Source organism: Oncorhynchus masou, chromosome 3, assembly GCF_036934945.1.
Source record: "Oncorhynchus masou masou isolate Uvic2021 chromosome 3, UVic_Omas_1.1, whole genome shotgun sequence".
NCBI classification, from domain to species: Eukaryota; Metazoa; Chordata; class Actinopteri; order Salmoniformes; family Salmonidae; genus Oncorhynchus; species Oncorhynchus masou.
This window is the reverse complement of record NC_088214.1, coordinates 15,368,288-15,388,287: the sequence shown is the minus strand read 5'-3', so window position 1 is coordinate 15,388,287 and position 20,000 is coordinate 15,368,288. Positions and strand designations below refer to the sequence as shown.

General features: G+C 41.9%; 1 protein-coding gene across 2 annotated transcripts in view; it reads left to right on the top strand.

Moving 5' to 3' along the window:
* Positions 1–20,000, top strand: part of LOC135510981 (ephrin type-A receptor 3-like) — a 209,480-nt gene that overhangs the window by 108,515 nt on the left and 80,965 nt on the right. For both annotated transcript variants that reach the window (XM_064932384.1, XM_064932376.1), the window contains exons 7-10: positions 68–403; positions 2,728–2,840; positions 3,491–3,653; positions 8,680–8,788. In XM_064932384.1, coding sequence (XP_064788456.1) covers positions 68–403; positions 2,728–2,840; positions 3,491–3,653; positions 8,680–8,788 — 721 coding nt within the window. The remainder of the gene's footprint in view (positions 1–67; positions 404–2,727; positions 2,841–3,490; positions 3,654–8,679; positions 8,789–20,000) is intronic.

Sequence of the window (20,000 nt, the reverse complement as noted above, 5' to 3'; positions counted from 1 at the left end):
AGACACACACCATAGACACACACCATAGACACACACACTCACCGCCTCGCCTCTCTCTCCTCCTCAGGTCCCTGTTCTGCTCCAGAGAACCCCATCTCCACTGTGAATGAGACGTGTGTCACACTAGAATGGAGTCCCCCTCTTGACATGGGAGGCCGAGGTGACATCACCTACAGCCTCCACTGCAGGAAGTGCTCCGGCGAGCGCAGGAAGTGCACGCCCTGCGGTAACAGCGTACATTTTGTGCCGAGGCAGTTTGGTCTCTCTGTGACTATGGTGATGGTCACTGACCTGCAGCCACACAGCAATTACAGCTTCACCATTGAGAGCCTGAATGGAGTTTCTGACCTGAGTCCTACACCCAGAGGAGCTGTGATAGTTAATGTCACCACCAGCCAGACAGGTAGGAACTCACAGCCATACATATATGCATAGGCTCGCATATAGACACACACACATTACAGCCTCAGTGTTGAAGCAGTCAATGCCACTCAGTAATGTTCACTGGCATACTGTCTGACACACACACATGAGCCCAAGCCCTTCAACCAGGGCTCATGACTATGCATCAGGCTTTTCAGGCTCTGCTGAAGACTCAGCAGATTACTACTTGTTTACATTTGCTGCTCATTGGATCCAGCCACATATATGGAATGAGTGTGTGTGTGTGTGTGTGTGTGTGTGTGTGTGTGTGTGTGTGTGTGTGTGTGTGTGTGTGTGTGTGTGTGTGTGTGTGTGTGTGTGTGTGTGTGTGTGTGGGAAAGGTTGAGGGGGACGTGGAGTGTGAATGTAAGTAATGGGGTCCATGTAGGGGATGTGTCATTAAGGGGTGAGAGGAGAGGATTGAGAGAGGGGGTGAGGGGTTTTGAGAGGAGGATAGGAGTATGAGAAGAGGTGAGGAGTGGGAGAGGAGGTGAGGGGTGATGAGAAGATGTGAGGAGTGATGAGAGGATTAGGAGAGGAGGTGAGGGGTAATGATAAGATGTGAAGGGCAATCAGAGGAGGAGAGGAATAGAAGAGGAGGAGAGGGGCAATGAGAGGAGGAGAGGAGTGGGAGAGGAGGTGAGGGGTGATGAGAGGAGGAGAGGAGTGGGAGAGGAGGAGAGGAGTGGGAGAGGAGGTGAGGGGTGATGAGAGAAGGAGAGGATTGGGAGAGGAGGTGAGGGGTGATGAGATGATGTGAGGGGTGATGAGAGGAGGAGTGGGAGAAGAGAGGAGGTGAGGGGTGATGAGAAGATGTGAAGGGCAATGAGAGGAGGAGACAAGGAGAGGATGAGAAGAGTGGAAGAGGAGGAGAGGGGGCAATGAGAGGAGGAGAGGAGTGGGAGAGGAGGTGAGGGGTGATGAGAGAAGGAGAGGAGTGGGAGAGGAGGAGAGGGGCAATGAGAGGAGGAGAGGAGTGGGAGAGGAGGTGAGGGATGATGAGAGGAGGAGAGAAGGAGAGGAGTGGGAGAGGAGGAGAGGGGCGGTGAGAGGATGAGAGGAGTGGGAGAGGAGGTGAGGGGTGATGAGAGAAGGAGAGGAGGAGAGGGGCAAGGAGAGGAGTGGGAGATGAGGTGAGGGGGAATGAGAGGAGGAGAGGATTGGGAGTGGAGCAGAGGTGGAATGAGAGGAATGGGAGAGGAGGTGAAGGGGAATGAGAGGAGGAGAGGATTGGGAGTGGAGGAGAGGTGGAATGAGAGGAATGGGAGAGGAGGTGAGGGGGAATGAGAGGAGGAGAGGATTGGGAGTGGAGGAGAGGTGGAATGAGAGGAATGAGAGGAGGAGAGGATTGGGAGTGGAGGAGAGGAGTGGAAGTAAAGGAGAGGGGCGATGAGAGGAGGAGAGGATTGGGAGTGGAGGAGAGGAGTGGAAGTAAAGGAGAGGGGCGATGAGAGGAGGGGAGGACATTAACCTCGTTAACAGTTCCACGTCTCCCCTGCTGTCACACACTGCTCATCTCAACATGTCACACACACACACACACACACACACAAACACATTCCTACCTGTGCCCACCGAGCACTCTGTGATGAGGGGGTGAAAGTGAAGAGATAGCGATGTATACCACGGAACCCCTCAGAGACACCCATCGGCTTACCCAGCACACACACACATGCACACACACGCACGTACAGACACACAAAGTAATTACATACACATGTGCACATACAGTATGTGACCCCCTCTTTGTTCTTTCATTAGCTAAGTTCTACACTCTGCAGAGAACTGTCATTATAGCACAGTGGTAATCAATCTATAAATCTCTCTTCCTCACTCTCTTCCTCCCCTGCTGTCTCTCTCTTCCCTCATTCTTCCTTTCTAATTCCTCCCCCACTGTCTCTCTCCTTTTCTCCTGGTAGTCTTTCTTCCTTTCTCTCCCCCTAAATTCCACTCCCCCCTTCTCTCTCTCTCTCTCTCTCTCTATCGTGAGTGTGGTTAACCTATATATCTGTCTGGAACTCTTTCTGTCTGTTTATCTCTCTCTGTAGTGAGTGTGGTTAACCTATATCTCTATCTGTCTGTCAGTCTGTCTGTCTGTCTGTCTGTCTGTCTGTCTGTCTGTCTGTCTGTCTGTCTGTCTGTCTGTCTGTCTGTCTGTTTGTCTGTCTGTCTGTCTGTCTGTCTGTCTGTCTGTCTGTCTGTCGGTCTGTCTCTTTCTCTCTGTAGTGATTGTGGTTAACCTATATCTCTCTCTGTCTGTCTGTCTGTCTGTCTGTCTGTCTGTCTGTCTATTTCCCTCTGTAGTGAGTGTGGTCCTGAAGGAGAGGAGGAGTAAGGACAGTATCACTCTGGCGTGGCAGGGCCCTGACAGACCCAATGGAGCCATAGTGGAGTATGAAGTCATTTATTACGAGAAGGTGAGTCACATACACACCTCCATTTCTCTCTCCTTCTCTTCTCTTCTCCTCCCATCTCATCCCTCTCTTCTCTTCTTACTTAATGTCAGACTCAGACCTGAAAATCCCAGTGTGGACACTCTAGCCAGTGTTTAATGGATCTGATAAGCACAGGAGTGCACTTGATTTAGCTCACTCTGCACATTGAATGGCCCCGAAAGGGAAGTTTATGTCCACCAAGTGCAGCAGGCAGGCTAAATAAAACAGGACCGTGAATGAAGAGAACGAGAGAAGAGAGGAGTGGGAAGTGTGTGTGTCTGTGTGTCTGTGTGTGTGTGTGTGTGTGTGTGTGTGTGTGTGTGTGTGTGTGTGTGTGTGTGTGTGTGTGTGTGTGTGTGTGTGTGTGTGTCTGTGTGTCTGTGTGTGTGTGTGTGTGTGTGTGTGTGTGTGTGTGTGTGTGTGTGTGTGTGTGTGTGTGTGTGTGTGTGTGTTATTGGCAGGGATCAGTGGTAATATTCCACAGTAACAGTGCTAATCAGTGTAGTGGAGCTCCTCTCATTAGAGAAGGTATCATAGGCACTGCAAGGAGGTGTCTCACTGACACACACAATCACTTAACATCTCTCTCTCTCTCTCCATCTATTTATCTCCATCTCTTCCTCTCCCATTAGAACCAGAGAGAGCAGAACTACACAGTCCTAAAGACCAGGTCCAATGTGATGACTGTAGATGGTCTAAAGCCTGGTACTACATATGTGTTCCGTGTCCGAGCTAGAACCGACGGGGGATACGGCAACTACGGAGGAGAGATAGAACTGGAGACCAGCCACGAAGGTCTCTTCCTCTTCCTGTCTCTCTCTGCTGTGTCTTTTTATTTATCTCTGTCTCCACCTATCATCCTCTTCTGGACTCTCCATCTTCCTTCTCTCCTCTCTTCTTTTACCTCTGCAATATCTCACCTCTACCTCTTCACCTCCATTAGGGCAGTCCTAGGGCTGGGCGATATGGACAAAATATCGTAGCAAAATATTTGTCTTATTTTTTACAGTATTTGATGGTTTCTGAAGGAAACAAGTTTGTAAATACAGTACCAGTTAAACGTTTTAGAACACCTACTCATTCAAGGGTATTTCTTTATTTTTACTATTTTCTCCATTGTAGAATAATTGTGAAGACATCACAAATATGAAATAACACATATGGAATCATGTAGTAACCTCATATGGAATCATGTAGTAACCAAAAAAGTGTTAAACAAATCAAAATATTTTTTAGATTTGAGCTTTTTCTAAGTAGCCACCCTTTGCCTTGATAGCCTTGCACACTCTTGACATTCTTTCAACCAGCTTCACCTGGAATGCTTTTCCAGCAGTCTTGAAGGAGTTCCCACATATGCTGAGCACTTGTTGACTAATTTTCCTTCACTCTGCGGTCCAACTAATTCCAAACCATCTCAATTGGGTTGAGGTCGGGTGATTGTGGAGGCCAGGTCATCTGATGTAGCACTCCCTCACTCTCCTTCTTGGTCAAATAGCCCTTACACAGCCTGGAGGTGTGTTGGGTCATTGTCCTGTTGAAAAACAAATTATAGTCCCACTAAGCACAAACCAGATGGGATGGTGTATCACTGCAGAATACTGTGGTAGCCATGCTGGTTAAGTGTGCCTTGAATTCCAAATAAATCACAGACAGTGTCACCAGCAAAGCACCATCACACCTCCCCTTCCATGCTTTACGGTGGGAACCACACAAGAGGAGATCATCCGTTCACATACTCTGTGTCTCACAAAGACACTAATGTTGGAACCAAAAATCTCAAATTTGGACTCATCAGACTAAACAACATATTTCCACCAGTCTAATGTCCATTGGTCATGTTTCTTGGCCCAAGCAAGTCTCTTATTATTATTGGTGTCCTTTAGTGGTGGTTTCTTTGCAGTAATTCGACCATGAAGGCCTGATTCACGCAGTCTCCTCTGGACAGTTGATGTTGAGATGTGTCTGTTACTTGAACTCTGTGAAGCGTTTATTTGAGCTGCAATTTCTGAGGCTGGTAACTCTAATGAACGTGTTCTCTGCAACAGAGGTAACTCTGGGTCTTCCTTTCCTGTAGCGGTCCTCATGAGAGCCAGTTTCATCATAGTGCTTCATGGTTTTTTCAAAGTTCTTGAAATGTTCCAGTTTGACTGACATTCATGTCTTAAAGTAATAATGGACTGTTGTTTTTCTTTGCTTATTTGAGCTATTCTTGTCACAATATGGACATGGTCTTTTACCAAATAGGGCTGTCTTCTGTATACTATCCCTACCTTGTCACATCACAACTGATTGACTCAAAGACATTAAGAAGGAAAGAAATTCCACAAATTTACGCTGCTGGGGCGGAAGGTAGCCTAGTGTTTGGGGCGGCAGGTAGCCTAGTGGTTAGAGCATTGGACTAGTAACCGAAAGTTTGCAAGATGAAATCCCCGAGCTGACAAGGAACAAATCTGTCATTCTGCCCCTGAAAAAGGTAGTTAACCCACTGTTCCTAGGCTGTCGTTGTAAATAAGAATATGTTCTTAACTGACTTGCCTAGATAAATACAGGAAATAAAAAACAAGGCACAGTTGTTAATTAACTGAATGGCATTCCAGGTGACTACCTCTTGAAGCTGGTTGAGAGAATGCCAAGAGTGTGCAAAGCTGTCATGTAGGCAAAGGATAGTTACTTTGAAGAATCTAAAATCAAAAATATATTTTGATTTGTTTAACACTTTTTTTGGTTACTACATGATTCCATATGTGTTATTTCATGGTTTTGATGTCTTCACTATTATACTACAATGTAGAAAATAGTAAAAATAAAGGCAAATCCTTGAATGAGTAGGTGTGTCTCCATTCTGATTGTTTTATATCAAACCAAACTAGAACAAAGATGACAGTAAAGTTGTCCAATTTATATAACTTTTCATTTATTTAGCAGTGCACCAAAATATCTTTCTAGACGGTATTGTAAATATCCATACCGGTATGCCTTAATGACATACCTTAAAAGAGGATATATCTCCCAGCTCTGCTTACTCCTCCCTTTTTCTACTGTCTGTCAGTCTCATATGGGAAGGACATGAAAATCCAGCTCATGACATTGTCTCAAATTCAACTAGGGCTGTGACAAATATGGAATTTTGGGTAATAATTAATTGTCATGTAATTGATGACGGTTTTTAAATTGTATTTTTTGTTGAACTTTTTTTGTTGTTGCTATGGTCGCAACAAGATCTAATTGTTTTCCTTAGAAATTCTAAGTATGTATGATGATCTATTTTTGACACTGTATTACCACGTGGTAACAGGGTTAATTCCGTGTGGTTGCAGGGTTAAAACCGAGTGGTTAAGGTTTTGGCTATGGTTTGGGGAAGGCTTAATACAAAATAGTAATAAAAAAAACTTGCTATTCCATCAAGTGTAATCAAGTATTATCATGGCTTACTAGAACATTGTGAACTGGGATGGCGCAGTGGTCTGAGCAGCACGGCTCCAAGCATCACGAGTTCGCTCCCAGTGCTGAGCAATCAATTGTTAGTGTTGAGGAAGGCATATATCGACATTCTCAATACTAAGTCTTTTTAATCTGATGACATACTATACTTAATGAATACAACATAGGTCTGGTGACACCTTTGTCTCAAAAACAAATGCTTTTGACTGCTTGGATCTTTTGGAAATCAAGCTTTTCCTCCGGAATATGTCGTTCTGCAAGTAAATTAATTACTAACTTTACCCTCCTAATGGAAAAATAAAAACTGCTATTGGGTAAACTATATTTACTAATGTCTGAAAATTAAAGTTGAACCCCCCCAAACTCCTAAAATATAGACAAAACATTGTTTTACTTCACCATTATCGTTCATAATTGTCGGTTACATGATTGTATGATTATTGTGCCAGCCCTATGTTCACCTCGACTGAATATCGATCATGTAAATCAAATGTGAATCTGATCAATCGTTTAGTTCAAGTTCATGAAATGAAAACCAAAGATTGAGCTGACTGGATATCAGTCATATCAATTCTATGAAGTGTGATCAATGTTATTGTTGATTAGTTACTAAGTCTTCTTCGTGTGTGTGTGTTTGATGCTAGGGAATGGAATAGGAGACCAATGGCCATCTATCGCTGCCCGGCGGCATTGATTTGCCTGAATGGGCTGGCTGCCCATGCACACACACACAGACACATACACACACGCACACACACACACATGCATGCTCGTGCTTGGCTAAACTTGATAAATGAGGTATTTGTTTTGAGTAATGGCTCGATTATTGCAGTGTAAAAATCTATGTGGTTTCACAGAAACTTTTAAAGCTTGTTATTTACAATGTTAACATATCCATTTAGACAGCGCAGGAAAACTCTCATGTATTTACAGTCTGCTGTTTTTGAGGAATATTGAAATGGAAAAAGCTTTTTTTATTATGAAAGAGCGTGCTGAGAACATTCTCTTTCTCTTTCAATCTCCCTTTCTCTTTCTCTCACTCTCTTACACACACACGCACACACACACTCACACACACACACACACACACACACGCACACACACACTCACACACACACACGCACGCGCACTCACACACTCACACACACACACACACACACACACACACACACACACACACACACACACTCACACACACACACACACACACACACACACACACACACACACACACACACACACACACACACGCACGCGCACACACACACTCACACACTCACACACACACACACACACACGCACACACACGCACGCGCACACACACACTCACAAGCTGGATTCTTTGCCACCAAAGTCATAGACAGTTATCTCTGCTTCTGCACAGCAAGCAGTACCGACACAACAAGTCTGGAACCAAGAGGAACAGCTTCTAACCCCAAACCATGAGACTGCTCAATAGTTAGTTAAATAGTTAATCAAATGTCGACTTAGACTTTCTGCATTGACCCCTTTTTTGTGCTAACTTTTTTTAATCATCATATGCTGCTACTGTTTACTATCTGTCACTTTATTCCTAGTTACACCACCGTTCAAAGGTTTGGGGTCACTTAGAAGTGTCCTTGTTTTTGAAAGAAAAAAAAACATTTTGTTCTAACCAGCATAGAAAGAGGAGTGGAGGCCACGGTGCACAACTGAACAAGAGGACAAGTACATTTGAGTGTCTAGTTTGAGAAACATACGCCTCACAAGTCCTCATCTGGCAGCTTCATTAAATAGTTCCCCCAAAACACCCCTCTCAACTTCAATAGTGAAGAGGCGACTCCGGGATACTGGCCTTCTGGAGTCGCCTCTCCACTGTTGACGTTGAGACTGGTGTTTTTCAGGTACTATTTAATGAAGCTGCCAGTTGAGGACTTGTGAGATGTCTGTTTCTCAAACTATACACTCCAATGTACTTGTCCTCTTGCTCAGTTGTGCACAGGGGCCTCCCACTCCTCTTTCTATTCTGGTCAGAGCAGGCTTGCGCTGTTCTGTGAAGGAAGTAGTAGTACACAGCATTGTACGAGATCTTCAGTTTCTTGGCAGTTTCTCACATCGAATAGCCTTTATTTCTCAGAATGATCAATTAGCCTTTTAAAATGCTACACTTGGATTAGCTAACACAACGTGCCATTGGAACACAGAAGTGATCGTTGCTGATAATGGGCCTCTGAATGTCTATGTAGATATTCCAAAACTACAATAGTCATTTACAACATTAACAATGTCTACACTGTATTTCTTATCACACACATAGATACACAAAGACACACATGCACACATAGACACACCTTCTCACAGTGTGTTAACCCTTTCTCTTGCCTGTGATTCCCTGTCTCAGACATGTTGGCCATAGGAGACCCTAACCAGTCTACTATACTGACTGTGTCCATCACTGGAGGCATCGTACTGCTCATCTTCCTGGTGGCCTGCTTTGTTGTCAGTGGCAGGTAAGAGAGCTAAACACACACTCTCACACACACTGAAATGTACCTTCAGGCAAAATTAGCTAACGTTCAGCGAAGGTCATTTGTAAACCCAGTGGTGTTATATGCAGGCTAGACTAGTGAGTCAAATTGAAGAAGAGAATCAGAGAGAAGAAATGAGATAGGAGGAAAGGAGAGAACTCTTCTTGGATGCAGTCCAGACAGTCCGAGTTAGGCTCCAGCTCTCCTGTACCAAAGGAGGAGAGGAGAGAGAGATGACAGGCCAGTGATTTATAATGTCTGTAAATTAATGCTTATCCTATATACGCACTGACTAAATTAAAGAGCTATTTTTCCCCTCGACACACACACATTGACATACCGTACACACACACACTTCTGAGGTCTGTAAAAACATTATTATTGATTAAGGGTGATTGCCTATCAGGCTGAGTGCCCTATTAATTATTGACTGGGTGAAATCTAGTTAGTGGATACTGTCCTAATCACACACACGCACACACACACACACACACACACACACACACACACACACACACACACACACACACACACGCAATAGCATACAAAAACACACATAAAACACGCTCACGTACGTAAAAGTTGAAAGGTTGAAGAAGAAAATGGCAAGACAGGCTAGATGGCCGACAGGCAGGGTGTTAATCCTGGTTTACTAGAAGTACACACAGACACACACACAGCTAATCAGATTTCACAGGCTGGAAGACAGGCGAGGTGTTAACTAGGTTTTACAGGGGGGTCGATATAGCGCCATCAATTACCTCTCCCTCCAACCCTCTTTTCTGATTGTGACTTGATGGGATGCAGTTAATGTCAGAAAGTGACTGTTCACAGCAGGTTAGGATAACTCATGTATCTGGTTAGGAGAACTCACGTAGCAGGTTAGGAGAACTCACATAGCTGGTTAGGAGAACTCACGTAGCAGGTTAGGAGAACTCACATAGCAGGTAGCGAGTTAGGAGAATTCACGTAGCAGGTTCGAGGACTCACTTAGCAGGTAGCAGGTTAGGAGAACTCACGTAGCTGGTTAGGAGAACTCACATAGCAGGTTAGGAAAACTCACGTAGTAGGTTAGGACAACTTGCGTAGCAGGTTAGGAAGAACTCACGTAGCAGGTTAGGAGAACTCACGAAGCAGGTTGCTGGTTAGGTTAACTCACGTAGCTGTTAGGAGAACTCACATAGCAGGTTAGGAGAATTTGTGTAGCAGGTCGGTGGGATTGACGTAGCAGGTTAGGACAATTAGGTTGAAGATAAATTTCACTGCTGCTCTATTTCACTATAAATGTACATGAATATGTAATTAACATATCATATGTGTCATGAACATTTTGAATTTCCTCACTACACGCAAATACCGAGCTTTTCTGCATCTCACCAGTAGAATTAGGCCAGCTACATTTCCTGGTTGTAAGCAAACCACAATATACAGAGTTCTTGGCGATTTCAGGACGTAGTACAGGCCTGTGTATCCAGTTGATGTGAGAAATATCAAAATGTCTGCATTTGTAGCCAGCACTTTCAGCCAGAGGATTTTCGAAACGGAACTGAAGTCTCAACTGATGGGGTTGCCATGTCGTCGAACATTGAAAAGTGATGCTATTCCATCGATTTTCCCCTTCACTTCAAAGATGAAGTCATCCGATCAGCCAACATCAGAGCAGCAGAAAACAAGTCAAGCTGTGGTAACGTAACTAACATTACCTAGCTAACTAGCTAGCTGGCGAACTACATTTGTTTATCTAAACCAAAATCTAGCTAGCTGGCTTTCATAATACGCTGGCTTGACATTGCAAAGCTTATCAGTGTAATTAGCAAGCTGCTATCTGGTGATGTGATTTGTAACTTTGCAGGGTGACGTTAGCTCCGTTAGGTTACGTTAGCTAACCGTTAGCTAGCTAGCTAACTAACTATTCAAGTGACTAACTATGTGTGACTATGTGTTTTATTTAGAGTCTCATCCCATCAACATCTGTAGAGGCATCAACATCGAGCTCAGCACCAGGAAGTAGTGTAAGATACCTTCTAAAAGCTTACTAAAGTCTACTAAATCTTTCCATGACTCCATGGTGAGCAAATAAATCTACTGGAGCTCGGCATAAACATGAGCTGTGTCTTGTTGTCAGAATGTGTGTGTTTACAAGGAGGCTACACCTTCCGCTGTAGTTTTCTCTGTATTGTTGAGGCTTGGTTGAAAGTTAATGCAAGGCTTGAAGTGTAAATTGCAGAAAAGGAAGTATTAGTAAGGGGGGTTGTTACTGGTGTCTGTTAGGGGTGGGTATTGTGTGTGAAGGTTAGTATGAATGATCTGTTGACATGGGGGGGGTGGATATAGGACCTTGTTTCAGTGTGTGTAAATGGGGACATAGTCGTCAATTGTTGGCTAATTCCTGACTACTGTGTGTCCAACAGAATACTCATGTTGCTGATGACGACAACCGGGACACCAGCTTTACTAGTGCAGAGCCTGTAGACCCGTTGGTTGAAAGCTTTCAGCCTGGAATAAGCTCAAACTCAACATAATCTTACTTTGACACAAGCCAGGACAGCTAAAGGTATTTATGAAAGCACAATACCCTCTTGAAAAACACTAAACTCTCACAAGAAATGTGCTCCTCAAACTTTTCACACCCTTACAGTCAGTTCTTTGGTATGAGGGAGAGGGGCTGTTAATATACTCTTCTAGCCTATTCACTCTACTGTTGGCAGTGCTTGTCTACTCAACAGCACAACTGTAGCTGCTCATAAATAACAAGACACGACTAGACTGTACATCAGTCATTAAGACCCCCTCAAACGTTTGACAGCTTTTCTAACAGCCCATCTCAATGCCCCATTATTGACTCTGATTGTAACAGAACACATACCAGTCTACTGTAGCCTGTTTTGTTTACATAGTGTGGTTCTATGGTTATTGTATGTTTACACATCCTCATGATCAGTCTTCACGCTTTACACATCCTCACGATCAGCTTCACGTCTCTCTCCTGGAGACTTGCAGTGCAAACAAATCTTCTGCAAGAGGTCGAAGCAGTGGGTGGTAAAAAACATGTAAGAGTGGCTTGTCCACCTTGCTGTGAAGTGCAGAAAGGACCAGACAATTGTCTACAAAGAGCCTGAGTCACAGATCCCCAAACCCAACAGCCCTGCCAACATCGCCAAAGACTGCTAAACCAACTGCCATTACCCAACGCAAGAAGAGGTTCACCAGCTGAAGAACAATATGTAACCTGCCTGGAATATTCAACCAACACAATACCCATATTCAGTTAGACTGATGTTGTGGTATAATATAGGATGCCTAGTATGCTCAAAATTGCATTGTGGTAAATATATTTCTAGCTGTTGCACACACACACATATATATATATATTATATATTATATTTCAATGTTTCATCTTTATATTTACTATTTTATATATTGTAGAATAATAATAGTGAAGACATCAAACTATGAAATAAGAAAGTGTTTAAAAAAATCCTAATATATTTTTTAGATTTTAGAATCTTCAAAGTAGCCACCCTTTGCCTTGATGCCAGCTTTGCACACTCTTGGCATTCTCTCAACCAGCATCACCTGGAATTATTTTCCAACAGTCTTAAAGGAGTTCCCACATATGATGAGAACTTGTTGGCTACTTTCCTTCACTCTGCGGTCCAACTCATCCCAAACCATCTGAATTGGGTTGAGGTCGGGTGATTGTGGAGGCCAGGTCATCTGATGCAGCACTCTCCTTCTTGGTCAAGTAGCCCTTACACAGCCTGGAGGTGTGTTGGGTCATTGTCCTGTTGAAAAACAAATTATAGTCCCACTAAGTGGGATAGCGTATCACTGCAGAAGGCTGTGGTAGCCATGCTCATTAAGTGTCCCTTGAATTCTAAATAAATCAACTGATAGTGTCACCAGCAAAGCACCATCACACATCCTGTCATGCCCTGATCTGTTTAACCTGCCCTTGTGATTGTCTCCACCCCCTCCAGGTGTAGCTTATTTTCCCTGCTGTATTTATCCCTGTGTTTCCTGTCTCTCTGTGCCAGTTCATCTTGTATGTTCAAGTCAACCAGTGTGTCTTTCCTGTGCTCCTGCTTTTCTATTCTCTTTTACTAGTCCTCCCGCTTTGCCTGACCATTCTGCCTACCCTGACCTCGAGCCTGCCATTCTATACCTCTGGATCTCTGAACTGGTTTTGATCCCTTTTGGATTGTTAATAAAAATCTTGGACTCTAACCATCTGCCTCCTGTGTCTGCATCTGGGTCTCGCCTTGTGCCCTTATACCTCCTCCTCCGTGCTTCACGGTGGGAACCACACAAATCAAATCAAATTTTATTGGTCACATACACATGGTTAGCAGATGTTAATGCGAGTGTAGAGAAATCCTAACAAGTAATCTAACAATTCCACAACTACCTAGTACACACAAATCTAAATGGATGGAATAAGAATATGTACATATTAATATATGGATGAGCGATGACCGAGCGGCATAGGCAAGATGGTATAAGATACAGTATAAACATATGTCATGATGTTGGGGGAGGTTTATGGTCCCATAAATACCTTTCCCCTTTTCTCTCCACTCTACAGAATGGCCTCTTGGAAAGCCCTTTGATAACATAGAGTATGGTAACATAAAAAGGTTGGGGAAAAGAACAATATTTATGTAATCCAACCAGTTGAAAGTGTCCGTTGGCACTTAAAGAATATGATGTCAGATCAGTTGGTGTCTGGGACATTATATTTGATGATCGGACAACATAAATTGTACCTTGGAAAGTCTACACATTATAGTTATCAGATTCACATGGAATTGTTGTGCAATTTAAATGTTTAAATGTTTAAATATGAAACTATTGAGAAACTAGTGAAAAGATTAAATGTAATTTTAGCTTCTAAATGAGAGAATTGTTTTCATAAGTAAACTATGCTCACTCAGTGGCCACGTCCAAGTGAACGGACATTGGTTGAGAGGAGAGAAACAAGCCCTTGTCTTCTCCAGTGTAAAAGCCCCCGTGACCCAATTCATGTCAGACTAAGCAAACCCCAGCATGAGCTGTGGTTGCGAATGGTTGAATTTCCACTCTACAAAACAAAATTTACATGAGAACAAATCACGTGGAGGTGACCATCACCACACTGGAACGATGAATTTCTACTTCACCGGCCAGAATACAGCGTGAGCTGATTATGGCAAAATGGTATGAACTTTCAACTCTTTTTCACTAAAGAAGAAGTGATATATAGAAGTTGAGTTATCAGCTACAGCTGTAAACGTACGTGGCCTAGGAAAGGACAGACAATCTCCTGAGAAGACAGGGTATAACGTATCTGTCCTACTACACTACGATCAGACAGATTCTACAAGGGACAAGGGCAATCTCTTCTGGGGAAACCAGTCTTCCATCTTTGACCCATCTATCGAAGCGCAGCTCAGTGTAAATATATAACTTGCATTTTCCTTTTCCGAATGGGTGGTTATTAGAATGCATAAGATTCTGTATTTACATTAGCATAGCTTTTCAACGTCCGATAGAGACCCAATCTCTTTAGTCTCTCAGTCTTCCCACTCTTTCATTCAAACCCAACCCTCATTATTTGTGTAACCAGCCGTCATATCGGTTTCATCCGCTAGGGACTTTTTATTTTATGACATGATTAGTAATCGATGTATGATCCATCCTGTGTATATGTAATTCTGTGTGATTATTTAGTAAATAAACAATTAAGCCAATTTTCGTATTGCAGATTTAACTTGTTCGCCAGGGTTCATGAAGATAACCAAGAATTTTACGACATTCAGATGAGACTGAATAAGGTGTCGATTAATAATTGATTGCTAATGATGTAAAAGATCTTCAAGAATGGATTCGGGAGATAGCCGCTCTATATGAACTAATGCTTCCGTGGTGCCCCAGGTTATAAAATAGTTAATTGTTGCATGGTTTAATTCAATCACATAATCAGTCAAACGTTAGTTTTACCTCTCTGGGGTAGGCGGACGCTTGCGTCCCACATGGCCAATAGCCAGGGTAAATGCAGGGCGCCAAATTCAAATACATTTCTATAAAAATCTAACTTTCATTAAATTACACATGCAAGATAGCAAATTAAAGCTACATTCGTTGTGAATCCAGCCAACATGGCAGATTTCAAAAAGGCTTTTCGGCAAAAGTATAAGATACTATTATCTGATGATAGCAAATGAGTAAACAAGTAAACAATGAGAGAGTAGCATATTTCAACTCTGCGGGCGCGACAAAACGCAGAAATAAAATATAAATCATGCCTTACCTTTGACGAGCTTCTTTTGTTGGCAGTCCTATATGTCCCATAAACATCACAAATGGTCCTTTTGTTTGATTAATTCCGTCGATATATATCCAAAATGTGGAGCGTTTGATCAAGAAAAACACCGCTTCCAACTTACGCAACGTTGCTACTAAATACCTCAAAAGTTACCTGGAAACTTTGCCACAACATTTCAAACTACTTTTGCAATACGACTTTAGGTATTTCTAAACATATATAATCGATCAAATTCAAGACGGGATGATCTGTGTTCAATACAGGAGCAAAACAAACTGACGCTACTTTTCTGGTTACGCGCCTCTATCAAAAGTACACATGAAGTGACTCTCGTTCTGAGCTAAGGCACTTCTTCATTACACAAAAGAAAAGTCTCAACCAATTTCTACAAACTGGTGACATCCAGTGGAAGCGGTAGGATCTGCAGGAAAGTTGATTAGAATTCTGTATTCCCCATGAAAACATATTGAAAAGACAGTGACCCACCCCAAAAAAAAATCTGAATGATTTGTCCTCGGGGTTTTGCCTGGTAAATAAGTTATGTTATACTCACAGACATGATTCAAACAGTTTTAGAAACTTCAGAGTGTTTTCTATCCAATACTAATAATACTATGCATATATTAGGATCTGGGACAGAGTAGGAGGCAGTTCAGTTTGGGCATGCTATTTATCCAAAAGTGAAAATGCTGCCCCCTACCCCAAACAGGTAATCAATTTATAAAATAGTGTCAGGATTTGGCCAGGGTTGTTCCGGGTTTTGGTCACTAGATGCCCCCATTGTGCTTTTTGACCTTATGTTTTTTCCCTTGTTCCCCATTATTATTTGCACCTGTGCCTCGTTTTCCCCTGATTGTATTTAAACCCTTAGTTTCCCTCAGTTCTGTGCTCTGTGTTTGTATGTTAGCACCCAGCCCTAGTGTTCTGTGTATTCTTGTCGATTCCGGTGGATGCTCTTGTGGAATTCTGTTTTTGTTTTTGAGTATCTCTTGAGGCTTTTTTTGCTATTCCTACCACCTTTTGGATTTGCCATTTTTGTATTTAAGGACTTCTCCTTTTTACTTTATTAAATACACCGTCTTAAGTACTGCTGTGTCTGCCTCATCTTCTGGGTTCTGCTGACTATTCGTGGCTCAGTTGGTTAAGTGACTGTTTCTCACTCCGGAGACCCAGGTTAGTAACCGGGTCCTGACAAATAGCATGTAATATAATAGGTCTAGGCGTCCCGCTAGCATAACTGGAGGGCGCAAAATTCAAATAAATAATCATAACAATTATGTATATTAAACATTTAGGAACATAAGTGTCTTATATCAGTTGAAAGCTTGAATTCTTGTTAATCTAACTAAACTGTCCGATTTACAGTAGTTATTGCAGCGAAAACATGCCATGTGATTGTTTAAGGACGGCGCCCCACACCAAAATAGTTTTCCACCGGCACAGGTTTCATAAATTCACAAATAGCGATTAAATATTTACTTACTTTAAAAAAATCTTCCTGTGATTTGTCTTTCAAAGGGTCCCAGCTATAACATGTAGTGTCATTTTGTTAGATAAAATCCTTTATATCCCAAAAAGTCAGTTTAGTTGGCGCCATCGATTTGAGTAATCCACTCACATTCAGAGAAAGGAATCCGAAAATCTGCCCCTAAACTTTTTTCAACATGTCAAAAACATTTATATTTACTCCTTAGATACCCTAAAATGTATTCAAACTATAATATTTCTTACAGAAAGAAGTATGTTCAATAAGAAATTTTAGCTTGTGCCTCCTGTCTTCAAACACTGATATTTATTAATCGTTTTGGAAGTTACAAGCCTGAAAGTTGAACATAGACTGCTGACACCCTGTGGAAGCCATAGGAATTGCATCCTGGGAGCTAATTTCCAGTATGCCCTTATACTTGCCATTGTAAGAGCATGATCTCTCAAACAAACTTTGGATTTTCTCCTACCATATATATTGTGTTATATTCTCCTTTATTATATTAACATTTCTCCAAACTTCAAAGTGTTTTCTTTCCAATGGTATCAATTGTAAGCATACCCTGGCTTCAGGTCCTGAGCAACAGGCAGTTTACTTTGAGCACGTCATTCAGGCGGAAATTGAGAAAAATACGTTTTTAATCAGTCAGAGACACAACACATATGAGATGAGTAATGTAAGATATGTAAACATTATTAAAGTGTTATTATTTAAAGTTACTAGTGATCCATGCGGATATCATCCCCTTACAAAGACACGGCGATTAGAACCAAAAACCTCAAATTTGGACTCATCAGACCAAAGGAAAGATTTTCACCGGTCTAATGTCCATTGCAAATGGAAATGGGGCCAAAGATCATACTTTTTGTTGAAATGTCCTCTGGTCTGATGAAACAAAAGTTGAACTGTTTGGCCATAATGACCATCGTTATGTTTGGAGGGAAAAGGGGGAAGCATGCAAGCCAAAGAACACCGTACCAACCGTGAAACATGGGGGTGGCAGCATCATGGTGTGGGGGTGCTTAGCTGCAGGAGGGACTGGTGCACTTCACAAAATAGATGGCATCATGAGGGAAGAAATGATGTGGCTATATTGAAGCAACATCTCAAGACATCAGTCAGGATGTTTAAGATTAGTCGCAAATGGGTCTTCCATGTGGACAATGACCCCAAGCATACTTCCAAAGTTGTGGCAAAATGGTTTAAGGACAACAAAGTCAAGGTATTGGAGTGGCCATCACAAAGCCCTGACCTCAATCCCATAGAAAATTGTGGGCAGAACTGAAAAAGTGTGAGCTAGCAAGGAAGACTAGAAACCTGACTCAGTCACACCAGCTCTGTCAGGAGGAATGGGACAAAATTCACCCAATTTATTATGGGAAGCTTGTCGAAGGCTACCCAAAAACGTTTGACCCAAATTAATTTGAAGGCAATGCTACCAAATACTAATTGCGTGTATCTAAACTTCTGACCCACTGGGAATGTGATGAAAGAAATTAAAGCTGAATTAAATCCTTCTCTCTACTATTATTCTGACATTTCACATTCTTAAAATAAAGTGGTGATCCTAACTGACCTAAGACAGGGAATTTTTACTCTGACTAAATGTCAGGAATTATGAAAAACTGAGTTTAAATGTATTTGCTTAGGTGTATGTAAACTTCTGGCTTCAACTGTGTACAGAATATATATCGGTGTTTAATATAATGTCTTTTTAAAGTGTACTGACAAGTTACTCAATTATTCCTGCTGCATCCGATACCAATAAAGTGTTTACTTAATTTCCTGCGTTAATTCATTTTGATTTTCTTTAAATGTTTTGGGATAAACTAGCTTCAGTCTTACTGCTAAAACAAATAATGCAGGAACTTTGTGTGTCATTTAAACGCAAATTTGTTGGCAAATAGCATGTTTCAATAAAACAGTAGATTAGTCTATCAATAAAGCTAGTAAGTAGACATGGATTGTATTCAAGATGAAGTTTATTTGCTCTGGAGACTGAGGTGAGTTTACACAGCAGTAAGTAGTAACAGTTATGGCATTGTGTGACATATATACAGAAGAAAAAAGAATATGCAACTTACGCTTATAATAACTGCTACAGTTCTACAAAAGGAATAACTGCATATAGTGGTTTTGATGGTGCAGTGAGGTGTTCGGAGTCACTTTGATACAAGGGGAGATTGTTGTTATGGGACCTTTCACATCTCCCCTTGAGAGTAATCAACGTTGTTGTGTCCAAGCAGTATTTAATGTGTGAGAGAGTCAAAAATACTATTACACATTCATGGGTAGTCATTGTGTACTGTCTGTATTCCTACTGTAACAGCATGGTGTAGAATGAGACATGTCACAGACACAAGTTCGCTACCTAGCTAGCTATATCACACAAGTATAGTAACTCCAAGACTAATATGAGTCATAAAACCAAAGTCATTCCTTTACTCTACACCATTATCATCGTAACATTTCTTCAGTTTTGCTCATAATGAGAGATATTGAGGCTAGCTAGGCTAGGTAGCTTGCTAGCTATAACGTTATACTACAGTACATTTTAGGTGTATTAAATACACAGCTAGCTAGCTAACTAAACTTGGTTTTAGCGTGCCTTGTAATGGTACTAACAAGCCTTGATATGGCCAAATCGATCACCAAATTGTATTGTACTGAACAACACTGCCTCGTGTAAAAAGAGAGCTTTTATTGCTAGCTAGCTACAGATAGCAAAACAACTTACTTGTTTGTAATTTGCCCTGAGTCCTGGTCCAGCCCAGATGGTCTAGGCTGCTTCCGCTGCTTGCTAGTCTCACAGTTATTTCTGTCACTGTTTCAACTGCTCTTCAGTGTATTCTGAAGTGAATAGGGCTGTATGTTCCTATGTAAAAGAACATCAAAAAAAAATTCAGCGTCCAGCTCTTCTTGGAATGAGGAATCATCAGAAGCTGCCATTGTAGCTAATTAATTATCTTGGATAGACAGTGCATGGTAACATAACTTCCATGTACCTGTAAACTAGTACTGCCCCCCGTTTTGAAAAGCTTGCTTAATAGGGTAGGAACAAGGAAGTAGGGCTCCCGTCAAACTGTAGTCTTTACAAAGCCAGGGGAAATGAGTCAACCAAGCTGTCCTTCAATGTCCTGGCAGATAGTCCAATGGTTCTATTTGAACAAGGACAACCATATCTACTTGCTGCTAGTTGGATCGTGCAATCGGCGAAACACAAAGGCCACAATAATTGCTAAAAAACGTGACTCCAATATTTTTTTTATCAGACATCAGACTCAATCAACCAATGACGGCATTGGTTGAACTCTTCCGGTGCAAATTTTAAAAAATACAGCTATAGTCCATAATTATGTCTGAAACACGTCATCACTCATAATTATTTTACCTTTATAAAGGTA